This window comes from Phyllostomus hastatus, unplaced genomic scaffold (assembly GCF_019186645.2).
Source record: "Phyllostomus hastatus isolate PE091 unplaced genomic scaffold, TTU_PhHast_1.1 phas_contig_477, whole genome shotgun sequence".
Classification (NCBI taxonomy): domain Eukaryota; kingdom Metazoa; phylum Chordata; class Mammalia; order Chiroptera; family Phyllostomidae; genus Phyllostomus; species Phyllostomus hastatus.
This window is the reverse complement of record NW_025333889.1, coordinates 3,771,769-3,786,026: the sequence shown is the minus strand read 5'-3', so window position 1 is coordinate 3,786,026 and position 14,258 is coordinate 3,771,769. Positions and strand designations below refer to the sequence as shown.

General features: G+C 43.9%; 1 protein-coding gene across 8 annotated transcripts in view; it reads right to left on the bottom strand.

Annotated features, from left to right (window-relative positions):
• Positions 1-14,258, bottom strand: part of USP40 (ubiquitin specific peptidase 40) — a 67,246-nt gene that overhangs the window by 40,616 nt on the left and 12,372 nt on the right. For all 8 annotated transcript variants that reach the window (XM_045845635.1, XM_045845640.1, XM_045845636.1 and 5 more), the window contains 4 exons: positions 12,845-12,988; positions 10,617-10,745; positions 4,493-4,588; positions 2,542-2,649 (listed from right to left, as the gene is read on the bottom strand). In XM_045845635.1, coding sequence (XP_045701591.1) covers positions 2,542-2,649; positions 4,493-4,588; positions 10,617-10,745; positions 12,845-12,988 — 477 coding nt within the window. The remainder of the gene's footprint in view (positions 1-2,541; positions 2,650-4,492; positions 4,589-10,616; positions 10,746-12,844; positions 12,989-14,258) is intronic.

The following is a 14,258-nucleotide window of genomic DNA, read 5'->3' as shown; positions in this document are numbered from 1 at the left end:
GCTGCAGCTAAATTACTATCAGAAGGAAATGTAAAGCTTGCAGGGTGTGTGCGGAGCCACAAAAACCCACTGTTCCGAAGCCTGAGGGGGAGGTGGGACCACAGGGGAAGCCTCCTTTTCTTAGGCACATGCTGCCCTGTTCTTCACGGAGGTGTCCTCCCTGCCTCCGTTTGCTCTGTGAGTAAAACCCCGGAATGAAGACAGGCCTTGAAGTGCTGCGCCTGACACCTGACTAGGGAGCCCGGACGTTCCTCTGGCTTCTCGGGGGCTGTACGGAGGGTCTGTACGGAGTAACTACATAACGGGGAACATGAGGCAGGTAACTGAGTAAGAGCCAGATGCGCAGACCCCGCCTACTGGGTTCTCATGGTCCTATCTCCAGCCACCCCCAATCAACACCGTCTGCTCTTCCTGAGCACCGATCAAGAATACAACCTTCATAAACATTTTATCAACAAACTTTAATGAGAACAAGAATTACTGTGGCAACTGCAGTAATGACATTTATATCATGTGTTTTATTTTGAATATTCCATATTACGTAGTATACTGAGCATATCAATAAACATATCTTCACACACATAAAAAAAGCATGTGTTTAAAGGTTTAAAAACAAGCCCTAGCCGGTGTGGCTCAGTTGGTTGGGCATCATCCTGCAAACCAAAAGGTCGCTGATTCGATTCCAAGTCAGGGCACGTGCCTGAGTTGCGGAGGTGGTCCCCTGTGGTACGTATGGAAGGCAACCAACCAATATTTCTCTCAGAGCATTATTTCTCACCCTCTCTTTCTTCCTCCCTTCCCCCTCTCTAAAATTAAAAAAAAATAATAAAATAAAAGGTTTAAAAACAACTGAGATACCAACTCAAGAAGCTAGAAAAAAAGATGATCAATGATCAAGTTAAATCCCAGAAGTAAGAGGAAGAAATAATTAAAAAGCAGAAATCGGTGAAACAGAAAACAGATGAACAATAGAGAAAATCGAAGGCAAAAATTTGTTTCTGGAAAAGTGTAATACACCTGATGAGCCCCTAGCAAGACTGGTGTTTTAGGAAAGTGAGGAAACACAAGTTACTAAGATCAGGAATAAAAAGGAGGAAATAACTTCAGGTTCTACAGACCCTAAAAAGCAGCATGAGATGTTTTGAACAATTTTATGCCAATATATTTGACACTATAGATAAAAGGACAAATTACTTTAAAAATATATACTGTGACAAGAATAGAAAACAAATAACTCTACAATCAAGGAGAATAAAAATATAATTTAAAAATCCATACTACAAAAAATGTCCCAGGTTTAATCAGCTTCACCAAACAGTTAAGAAATAACAATCAATCTTAGATAAATTCTTCCCAAAAATAAAAAAAGGGAATATTTCGCAACTTGTTTTATGAGTCCTGCATAAACCTGATGCTAAAATCTGACACACATACAAAAGAAAACTAAAGATGAATATTTCTTATAAACATAGATACAAAAGTCCTTAATACAAGCCAAATGAATATAGCAACACATAAAATATATCATGACCAAGTGACTTAACCCAGAAATGTAGGATTTGATTTAAATCAAAATGATCAGTTAATAGAATCCATATGAACAGAGTAAGAAAAGAACCATGTGATCATATCAACAGATATAAAACGAACAGCATTCGATAAAAATCTAACAGTAAGATGAAGCTTCAGTCAAGTATGAATAAAAGCTACCTTAAACTTATAAAAGGTATTTATAGGTAAAAAAAATTCTTGCACAGCTAATAAAACGAAATACTGAAACACTGATGCAATCATTTTAAATGAAAACCTTAAAAGCTTCTATGGACTAACATTTATTTATGAACTGTGATCTAATTAGAAGCCCCACTTAAAACCACTGAATTGAAACGTGTAAGCCCTTGCTCCTGTAGGACACAGCGCCGAAATATTTACTGTGTTCTGCTGCTTTGCTTGTCTTCACCGAGTTACCTCTTGTTTCTGGCAGTGCCATTCCCCAGAACTGTGCATAAAAGAGCGATCAAGGGAACTTTGGGTGATACCTGAGGACACTGCTATAAGTAAAATAAATTTTAGGTTATAAATTTTGTGACATTTTTGCTGTTGTGATTAAAAGCCCCTTCCATCTTCTTCTGCTTATTTCTTGATTCTATAATAAATTACTTAATACAATACTTAATAAGTGACTTAACTGAATACTAACCATTAAACAGAAATATTGATCTTGTTTTCACCTAATTTAAATTTCCTTCTGCAAAGGAATTCTCACTGCTCAGATCATACTACACATTTTTTGGGAAAGGACTTTCTATAAGAATGTCATTGCCCTGGCTGGTGTGCCTCAGTGGTTGCAGTGTTGTCCTGTACATCGAATGGTCATGGGTTCAATTCCCGGCCAGGACACATGCCTAGGTTGTGGGTTTGGTCCCCAGTTGGGATGCATACACGAGGAAACCAATCAAAGTTTCTCTCTCTTTCTCCCATCAATGAATATATCTTCAGGTGAAGATTAAAAAAAGAAAGAAAGAAAATGTCATGTATTACCTTTCGCAGTGGTCCATACTGTTTTCTGTACTTCTTGTTCCAAGATATTCCTATCTTTTTCAAAAGTTTCTGGCCAAGCTGATCAACAGGAATTAGATTACTCTCCTCCTTGTGAAAGAAACACAAAGGCATTTAAGAAAGAAAATCTGATGAGCCCAAGCTGGTGTGGCTCAGTGGACTGAGCACCGGCCTGTAAACCAAAAGGTTGCTCGTTGGGTTCCCAGTCAGGGCCCGTACCCGGGTTGCGGGCCAGGTCCCCAGTAGGGGATATGTGAGAGGCAACCACATGTTGATGGTTCTCTCCCTCTCTTTCTCCCTCCCTTCCATTTTTCTAAAAATAAATAAAATCTTAAATAAAATCTGTAAAAAGATAAAAAATGAAGGAAGGAAGGAAATCTGATGAGATATAATGGCAACACTAATGAGTTCAAAGGGACCAGCAGGATTATATGTAACAGCAAACATGTACGTAGATTAATCAATTAGTTCAAAATAAAAAAAAAATTTTGAAGGTAGATTAAGCACCAGTTTAAAGAACTTGAATTTTTCTATTTTCCATGTGCCAAAGCTTAAACATTTAAAGAAGAAGATCCAAAGAGTATTCTGAGGTTTAGTAAATTTCTGACATTATGTGGGATGTTTAGAAGGAATATTTACATGCAAAAAAGGATTATTAATGTCTTCCCAAATGTTTCGGAGTATAAACAAGTTCTAACAGGGGGCAAGAACTGATTATTGCAAGCAGTGGTTTCCAACCTTTTTGGCACCAGGACCAGTGTCGTGGAAGACACTTCTCCCGCGGACAAGTCGGGGCAGGGGGGCAGGGGCGTGGGGACAGGAGACAGAGCTCGGGGGGTAGTTCAGCGAAACTGTGCTCATCCGCTGCTCGCCCGCTGCCGTGCGGCCCCACAGACCAGTCAGTGGCCTGGGGATGCCTGCGATGCAGGATGAAAAGTGACCCTTCCACCAAAATTGCTACGTTGAATCCCTAACCCTCTAAACTCCAACTGGGACTGGTTTTGGATAGGGCCTTTAAAGAAGTTAAGATGAGGCCATCAGGGTGGGCCGTGATGCGATCTGAGTGGCGTCCTGAGAGGAAACCTGGACGCACACAGAGATACCAGGGACGTACATGCACCGCGGAAGGGCCTTGGGGTCACCGGTTGAGGGCAGGCCTCGACAAGCCAGGAAAGGGCCTCAGAAGAAACCAAACCTGCCGACACCTTGATCTTGGACTCCCAGCCTCAAGAACTGCGAGGAACAAATTTCTGTTGCTTTAAGCCACCCAGTCTGTGGTATTTTGTTATGACGACCCTAGTGAACTAATACAGTGACCACAGACCAGTATTATTGTAGTTAAAGGGGTCAGCCTACGTCCCCAGCAAAGAATTATAAAAATCCACTTATTAAGAATGAGTGAATAAATAAAAGGAGACCTACTATCATTACAACAGGGTACAAGCAAACATTAAAAGTCATCTACATGATGTAGTACCGATATTAGGAATGAGAAAGGAGGCGTAACTCCAGGCCCTACAAGCATTAAAAGACAATGTAGGAAGAGTAGACTGTAAAATAGTATGTAAAGTAAATCCAAATTCTATTTAAGATGACAATAACAATATCAAAGAAACCCATAACCCAATCCCAATACATGTGTATAAACAGAAAGAAAACAGAATTTGAAGAATATGTCCAAGTGTTAACAATGACTTGAGCATTTGGTTTATTTATACTTTTCATTTTCTTTATATACTTTCTAGTTCTCTTCTCTCTCAAGTTTTCTACCATGAATATCTATTTCTTTAGATCCAGAAAGTTTCCAATTTAAAAAAATGTTTAAAAATAGATATAATGTCCAAAAGAAAAAGAGGGTATCAGATCTACCAAACTGATCTCCTTCACGTGTGTCTGACACACATACCCACACAAACACAAACACACTCTCTACCTGGGACAAGATTGCTTTTAGAGTCCTCAGCGGGTCATCCATTGCTTCTTCATTCTGATGATCTTCCAAATTCACACCTGGTTTACTTTTTTCCTTCTAGGAAAGAAAACAAAAAAGTTTCTATCATGGAGGGATCACTTGGTAAAGTATATGATTAAGCACTATACTACACACCTGAAACTAACAGAAGATAATACTGAATGTAAACTTAAATTGAAAAAATAAAAAATTGTTAAAAAACCTTTTATCACCAATCCCTTACAAGGAATTAACAAAATAGAAGTGTTTATGCTTTGGAGGTTCCAAGATGGAGAAATAACAATAAAAACAACAAAATCTGCCCATGGCTCTGAATTCCAGCTCGGCTGAATAACCCTGGGCAAGCCGTTCTATCTTCCCTGGCCTCCCCCGTGATCACGAGCGTGACAGGAGTGCAGCCGCTGGCACCAGACACGGTGAGCCCCAGCACTGTCCCGCTCAGCACCACATTAGCTGTGCTCTGCAAATTCTGCTGTGCTGTGCTCTCAACGTCACAGAGTTAAAGATATTTTCTGGTCTCCATCCAATTTATCCTCTTGTGTTGGCCTAATAAAAACCCTACCCATCTTTGTGAACTCAGCTTAAATACTCCCTTCCATTTCCTGATCATCCAAGTTTTCACGCCACTCTATAAAGTTATTTGGGAACTTATCTAAATTCCTGATACAGTATTTTTTACCGACTTATTTTTCACATATGCCATCTTGCAATGGACCTAAAAAATTAACACAAGACAAAAATAATGGGTAAATAGTAGAATATGGCAGATTAAATACAACCATTCTGCTGTAAAATTACTAAAAATGATAAAGTAAAACATAAAAAAAACAAAAAGATCTTTTTAAACACATGCCGAGCTGGCCAAAGACCAGGAGAACCCCCGGCGAACAAGCGAGGCGGGGACCCAGGGAGGAACCCCAGAGCTGAGCCCCCAGCTGCCCGGCGCGCCGAGCTGGAGCTGCCCGCTCGCGCTCGGACAGGGCAGGGTTTGGGAGAAAAAGCCCACGGACCTACCCGCAGTAGGGAGTCTCGGGTCTGATTTTCCAAAGCAGTTCTCCCAATTCTCTGACACCGCCTGGGTGTCCTACCCCTCAGTTCACTTCTCATACAAACTTCACTAAGTTCCATGAGACTGCCTCCCCTTACCAGCCACAGATGGGGTCCCCAGGCTCTCTGCACTTCTGCCTGGCTGATTAAAAATTCCAGGGTCCCCAGAACCCCCACTTCACGTTTGATGATTTCCTGAGGCAGTTCAGAAACCAGGAACTTACACTCAGGACCACTGGAGCGAAGCTCTGCTCAGCGCCCTGCTCCCTCCTGCTGTGCGGCCCGGGTCCTAACAGGCCACGGACCGGTGTATTACAGAGGGCACAAATGAACACTGAGACGAAGAAGCCCCCAGCGGAGGGTGACAAGGGTCCTGAGTGCAGGAGGCTCTGTCCCCGTGGGGTCACTGTGGCCACCCTCTGCATACAGGCGCATTCACCAACCCGGCAGCTCCCTTATCTCCTTATTGTGGAGTTTTCACCCAAGTCTCACTTTGTAGACATGACTGGCTGCATCACTGGCTCTTGGTGACGGAGTCTCCAGCCTCTCTCCCCTCCCAGGTTGGGGGCAGTGCTGAAACTGCCAACCCTCTTGCCATGGGGTCGGGTCCTCCAGTGACCAGCTCTCGCCCTGAAGCTATCTAGGCCCCTACTAAGAGTCGCCTCATTAGTACAAAGTCAGGTATGGTTGACAAGGGTTCATTATGGACAACAGAAGATATGCCTATCACTCAGCAAATTCCAAGGCACTCCATGCCAGACACCTGGGACAAAGACGAAATATGTATTCCTATTATACCATAGAGAGGTTTCAGCAAAACGCTGAAAACCTGAAAGGGCCACGCTCCCAATAACACCATGAACTAGAAGAAAACCCACCCCACAATAAATGACAACCAGGAACTGGCGTGCTTTGACCATGACACAAGATGAAGGCGGAAAATCATTTCCTCTAATAATTTATCATCACACAGAGGTCCCCGCGTGGGTTTGGTGTCCAAATTCACATGAGCTGTTGGGATCTGAAACCACTGCGTCAAGACCCTATTTTAAAGCTGTGCAGGGTTGGTTGGAAGTGGGAGGCGTGGAGGAAAGACAAACACGTACCTCTCCTGGAGGAAAATACTCTCAACAAAGGCCTCACATTACTTGTGTAAATCATGTTCTTAAAAAAAAAAAAAAATCAACCAACCAAGCCAGCAAGCTTATAGTCTAAAATCACAAAATCACAAAGAAATGGAATCAGCAGATATCCAAATTAGACACACAGAGTCTTTAGATGCTGCAGTTATCAGACACAGAATATAATAAAATAGCACGTTTAGTATATTTGAAGACAATTATGACTAAGGAACAAGGGATTTAAAAATGGCAGGAAGGGAAAGGCCAGCTGGCACTGCCCAGTATTTGACGCACTGGTGCAGCGGGCCCACAGGCTGGGCCCAGTCCTCCTCCACTCTGCCGGTGTCCAACCTTGGCCTTGTGGGGACAGGCTGGTGCCGCAGTGACACCTTCTCGGTCTCTCTTCCTTGATGTACAAGATAGTATGGAAGTGAGGGTGACCATCAGTGAGGAGAGCGGAAGGCGCAGAGCAGGCTCTCGGAGAGACTGACACGCTGACGTTACCCAGGGGAACTCGCGTGAGGCTGGTTACCAGACGGCCCCGAACGGAGAACTCCATGAATGCAGGAAACCACCCGTGACAGGGAGAAACCGCCCAACTACGAGCAGAGAGGACAGTGGCGGGCTGTGATAAGAACACCCGGAATCACCTGTCTCCGGGCACAGAGATCCCTCGGGATCCCGGCAGTGAGAGACAGCACTGTCCAGCGGCACCACTCACTGTTTGCACACCAGGAACCCCTGGATGAAAAGCTAGTGGTTCTTAAAGAGCAAATGAGGAAGGCGGTAACCAATGGGATGCTTCCTTAGAAGCCACGAATAAGGAAACACACTGAACACGATGGGAAAGCAATCTTCTGCTTGCTCTCTGAGGCCTAAGGAAGACCGTGCGGGAGTAACAAAGCTTCAGGAACAAAAAAGCAGTGCAGAGGGCAGAACCCAGTGCAAGGATGCCCGCGCGCCCTCCCGAGCCCCGCAACAGACCCAGGAGGAGCTGGGCCCGGCCGGAAAGGGGCTCCTCGAGTCTGAAGAGGGCAACACGGAACTGCAGAGATGGCCAAGGAAGCAACCCCGGAGGCAGACACGACTCCTGAGACCTGCTGCCCCTCCGCGGTGTGAAGCCACCTCTGTGCATGACCTCAACGGGAAATCTGAAAATGAAACTGCGATACATATTGTATGCATTGAAAGACGGAGGCTAAGTCCCTCCAGCTAGGAAAGTGCTGAAATGTGACCCTGGCTGAAGAGAAGCCACGGCAGACGCGGAGGGAAGCAGGCACATGCGCTGGGATGGAAGCTGAACTGCTGGAGGCAGGGAGCACGTCCCCAGGCTGGACACATGCTCCACTGGAAAGGTGGGCACAGCAGAGAGAACATAAACATCAGACCTGTTCACGAGCTTCCATCAGAGTGTAATGAAGGCTTCAACTGCATCTTCTAGACAGAACGGAATAAAGCTAATACGGCTGAGAAGGCGGGACAGGAGGCTCTACAGAGGAAGAACGCTCTGCTACGGGACCCCGGAAGCGCAGGAAAGCAGAGGGAAGGAAGGAGCACGGTGAGATCAGCTCGAACTAAGCCCGGAAGCTCCGAGGGCCGCGTTAGACCAGAGGGGTAAGTGCCTCCCTCCACCTGACGGGGAATGTGCCCGACACGCTGGTGTCTTGGCAGATGCCGCGCACGCCTTTGAGAGCGGTGCTTGTACGGCTTTCGTAACCCAGGACTGGAGATCTGGCAATAAACGAAATGGAGGTTAAAGGATGGGAAGAGGTGAAGCAATACTGTCTTTTCCCAAAGATATCTATAACGTAAGAGGGTTTAGCAAGATGGCTGGTTACAAGATCAATATGCTAGAAATAACTACATTTCAATACACCAGCCAAAGACAGTCTAAGAAACACAAAGTACAGATCTAGCCACACAGAACATCACCTTGGTAAACGTTTTCCTGATAAAACAGTTTGGCTTTTTAAATATCCAAACTACGTAAAACTGCCCTGGCTGGTATGGCTCAGCGGATTCAGCAACGGCCTGTGAACCCAAGGGTTGCAGGTTCAAGTCCCAGCCAGGGCGCATGCCTGGGTTGCGGGCCAGCTCCCCAGTAGGGGGCATGCGAGAGGCAACCACACATTGATGTTTCCCTCTTTTTTCCTCCCTTCCCCTGTCTAAAAGTAAATAAAGTCTTAAAAAAAGCAGGAAAATCTTTTAAAAATATCACATGCACCTCTCAATCCACTCCGCGAATAGGGACACAGAGCAGAAACAGAGTTCTGAAAAGCGAACTGGAAGCTGACACGAGGAACCAGCAGCCCGGAGAGGCTCGGACCCAGGGCAGCCCGACTGCTGTGCGTGCAGCCGCTCCTCAGTGACGACATGGTCAACCGCTCGACAATCCGGAAGACATGCTTTAATTATTCTCCATCCTAACATAAGGGTTTGCAGCTTACGTTTTGACATTTTACTGTGTTTTAGTTCCATTTTAAAAACTGGTTGAGAGTTTAGGGTTGGTGGGTAATACATTACAATTTTTCCCATTGAAAATAATTGGAACTAGATTCTCAGTTCAGGCTTTTCTTCCAAATATCTGCAAGTTCTTTTCCTGAGAATATTATAACACTTTTTCAAAAAAATAGTTGAAAAAGATCTAAAAAATAGATACACTGTTTTCATGTGTAGATGAAAAACTGCACTAAGCATGCGCAAGAGAGAGCATGACACGCTGCTGACTGTAGAAGCGCCCCCCCGCACCCCCCGAAGCTCCAACAGGCTGCACGGCCCACCACCCCCGCGGAAGGGCCGCACACAGCGAGGGCCTGGCCGGCCAGACTCCACGGCTCTCCCGCAGCTACGAGGCTAACAGTGCGGTACCGGCCTGGGAACAGAGAAGAACAATGCAGCTGAAGACAGAGCCCAGAAACAGACTTGCACATAAACAAACAACTGATATAACAGGACTGGCATTGTAAACTGGTGGGTCAACAGTGGATTATTCAATCAATGGTGATGGGCAGCTGGGCACTTAAATGGGGGGGGGGGGAACAACCTCACACCATCCACAGGAAACCATTCCAGGACGAGTGAAGTTTTCAATGTAAATGAAAAAGAAATTTTGAACTTGGGGTGGTGAACACACAATCCAACATACAGATGATGTATTATAGAACTGTACATCTGAAACCTATATAACTTTATTAACCAATGTCACCCTAATAGATTAAAAAAATAAAAAACTAAAATAAAGATAAAAACAAAACAAAAAACTCCCACCAAAGTTTTAGGAGATGACATGGGAGGAAAACCTCCCCTGTTTTTGGTTGGAGCCGTGAAAGACAGAAGAAAAGTTAAGGAGTGACTCCTTATTAAAGGGGACTTAGCGGTACGCCGACTGAAGGTGGCACGTGTCCCGCGCTAGAGCGGGGAGGAACGCGCCGCCGCACAGGGTCTGGGCCAGACAGCCGGTGGCACCCAGATGCGAGCTGCACGTTGGATACAAATATTCCACCGGCCCTCAAGTGGCTGATCTCGACCTCCACTGACGGAAGGGAGCACCCTCGCTTCCACGAGATGAGCACTGAAGTGTGCAGGGGTAAACTGAACCCCAAATGGCTCAGCTCTAGAAATGCTAACTCTGGGTGTGTGTGTGTCTGTTTACAAAAAGTGTGTACTTGCACAAATGTGGCAAAATGTTAACAACTGGAAAGTCTACTCCAGGCGAAGAGTATACAGGAAGTGTTTGTCCTATGCTGGTTATGTTTCTGTAAGTGTGAAATTATTTAGAAATAAAAATTTTGAACTTTTATCTGTACTAACTTTCAGTGCCTATGAAACTACTCTACAGAGTGTGAATATATAATAAATGGCGAAAGATCACAAGGAAAAAAAGTCAAAGGCACTTCTGAACTAACGTCTGTGCTCACCTGGCCCTGCCAGCTCCCCAGATGGTCCACGTCTTTAACGTACACGTGGTAGTGTCCTCCGTGGCAGCCGCCCTTGTGTATGATGACCGAGAAGAGGTCATACTCATACTCCGAGTCATCTAGGTCACTCTACAAGGGAAGAGAACACATCGCTGACGTGGCCTGCACAAACGGGGAACATACCTAACCACACAGGTAAAAATAATTTTAACTACTGGAATTAATAAAAATTTCACTGTTTACTATTGTTACTTAAGGGTAAATTAAGGTAAATTTGAATAACTGACTTTAAATTTTAAAGTTCTTAATTCTTAGATAGAAAATTATCTATCACTGATCCAATATCAAACACACTACACCAACCAAATGCTGCGTCATAGTTAAATATGAAAACATAGGCCCAAACAAGATGCCATTTTTACGAAGTTTGGCTGGGATAACGTAAGCCACTGTGCTAACAAAACCCACCACGCCATCAGTGAGTCTGTAAGGGCTAGCATACTTATCTTTGTACGATACCTGTTTTGCTGCTTTATAAGTGTGCTCTTTAACTGTTGAATTTCCCCTATATGCCAACTAGATTTGTCACCTGTCTCAAAGTCAAAGCCACATCTACTATTTGTCACAGCTCCTGACACACCAGTCCTCGGTAGGTTAGAGGAATTTAACAATCAATACCAGCTGGTTTTGTTCAGAAGCAGCTTAGTGGAATAAGAAGGTTTTTTCCTGATTTCTTAATTCTACGATCAAGTTTTTCTATAATTAACGTGCTCTATAATTATGACTGACCCAACAGATGAACACCTATACTGGCATTTAGAAGAAAAATCTACTTTAGGTTAAGGTGCTACTTGAAGGGTGCAAATTATTTAAGGAACTTATTTGCTTAAAAAATTGTACTTTTAGAGTAAGCAGCATTTTAAAAAAATGTCTGGTTCAGGCAAAAGACAAGAGAGATATAAACAGATGTGAAAGGATACATTTTTTCATTAATACAGATATCAAAAAGAAGTGTCATCGTGAGCTTCTTCAATGAGTGCTCGACGCTCTGCGTATTTCAGTTCTGTCACTTGGCAGCACGCTAAAGCCACCGGACACGCGGCCCTTCATGCGGCAACTGCAGGCTCCCACCGGAGACGGGGGGCTAACGAACCCCTGCGGCCACCGTCTCACGGCACACGTGAGCCAAGCCCTCGTGCTGCCCACCTGAAACTCCGCCGCCAGTGAGGCATGCCCGGTACTGCTCACTGGGAGAAACAGAATTAACGCGATTATCCTAAAAAATGTTTTTCAGGAAATAGAGGGAAGACTGACTCACTCTGGAACAACTCTCTCTTCCATGTGTGCCGATAACAAGCTCAGGGCCAACACCAAATTACCACCTTTGAATGGTGTTTCATGCAAAGAAACAAAATCCAAAAAGCTCAGTAATTAGGACTGAAGTAGAGGAAGTGCCATCTAAATTTAAGGTTATTTTTTGAAAACAGTACTTTTATACATAGATATTCAATAGCTAGCTAATAAATATTCTGATGTTAATAAACACATAAGGAATGATTTATAATAAGAAAAACATCAGTCTCATCACTATAATCCCGGTATGTGTGGTAATTATATAGAAAATACTTTAAAATGGCTCAGAAAGTAGGTTGAGTACGTAATTAATCGGTGTTCAAGCCTGCTCTCGCTGGTGTCTTCAGTATCACACCTCCCAGGGCAGCGAAACCCAATAACCTGTTCACTTTCTAGATGTGTAATTTATTATTGCATCTCAAGTAAACTAAGTTCAAATAGCAAAGTGCCAATCAATGGTAACTTCTCCTAATACAAGGTCATTTCTAATTTTGCTCTTAAATTTTCATTACAAAGATTTTTCAAGGAGGTTTAATGACAACAGCTGAAGACAAATCCATGCTTCGGAAATTCAAGAGGACTGCAGCAAACCAGTGGTTCTCGTCTGGGATGATTTTGCCCACTCTCCTTCCCCAAGGAGACGTGGACATCTGCCCAGGTCTGAAGACACTTCTGCCACTACTAGGGAGGAGCAGGAGGACGCTACTGTCACCCAGCAGGCAGAAGCCAGGAAAGTTGTCTCCCATCCTATGATGCGCGAGACAGCACAGGGCCAAGGCCGAGATCCTACAGTAAGCCAACTGAACAGCGGGTCAATTCAGGATGCGGTCTCGAGAGAGGAAAAACAAAGAATTCCAAAATGAAAGAGTTCCAACCTGTTCACAAAAAGGCTTGAGGTTGATCCGGAGAGGGAAGGTGTAACAGCTAGTCTCCTTGTATCGTTCGCACTTCACAAAATCGAAATTAAATCTTAATAATGAAACAGTAAGAAAGGGAGGCAGCTTACGTAATTTGGCCGACTGTTAAAAGAAAAATGTTACAAGTTTTTAAAAAGCAGTTACATAACAGAATACATAATGTTTCTTAACATGTGAAAAAGCAAGTAATGACAACTGCAGAGTCAAAAACTTACCGTGCTGGTTGCACAGAGCCCTTGATATAAACTCACGTCTTATCTTACGGGACAGAAGGTGACGTCCCTCAGTTGCACTTGCAACTAAGAACTCTACCCAATTTCATGCTGTCAGAGTTCATGCCCTGAACTCAAAGCTACCTGATGGGCATGTCCTAACTGCACACCCCACCCCCAAGGGTGGTGTCTCTTTCCTGCCTGGGCCCTGACCTTTCACCTTCTCCCTTTTCCTGACTGAAGAACTGGGACTTCAGGAGCTGTTTCAATGGATCCAGACCCCTGAAACTCTATGAAAATTGTACGTGTACATGTATTTTTCTGAGAAGATCCACAGGTTTAATTAGACTTAAGATCCACTGTTTGAGGTTTTACAGTTACTGTTCTTGAAAGCAGGGCAGAAGATGTGTTTTAATTTCTTACTTTATTTTTAAAGATTTTATTTATTTATTTTTAGAGGGGAAGGGAAGGAGAGAGGGAGAGAAACATCAATGTGTGTTTGCCTCTCCCGTTCCCCCTGCTGGGGACCCGGCCTGCAACCCAGGCATGTGCCCTGACTGGGAATCAAACCGTGACCCTCTGGTTCACAGGCCTGTGCTCAATCCACTGAGCTACGCCAGCCAGGGCTAAATCCTTACTTTAAAACAAAATAGAAAATTAAGCTGCTCTTTACTTAAAAGTCATCAGCTTTTCCCAACCCCCCTGCACTAAATGGCACATCAGGAGGGCAAGAACAATCCTTCCCCATACATAAAGTTATCCAGAATCATAAGTACCTAACATTCCTAAAAATATATTTAAAACAATAATCCTACAAATTGAGGATATAATAAAAAGAATTTAAATGATAAAACAGCACTTTAACCACATGGCACATTTTCAAACAAGCTAAAAAATATGTCTAAGAAACTGAGTAACTCAACTACAATGTGGCTGAAAAAAGACTGCTCAGAACAAGATAATCTGTATTAACCTAAATTTAGAGTGCAATAAATCTAATGCAACTAGAACATAGTATAATTTTTTAAGCCTCACCTGAGGATATATGTATTGATTTTAGAAAGGGAGAGCGGGGGAGAGGGAGAAAGAGACATCCATGTGAGAGAGAAACATTGGTCAGTTGCCTCCTGTATGCGCCCCGACCCAGGATCGAACCCACA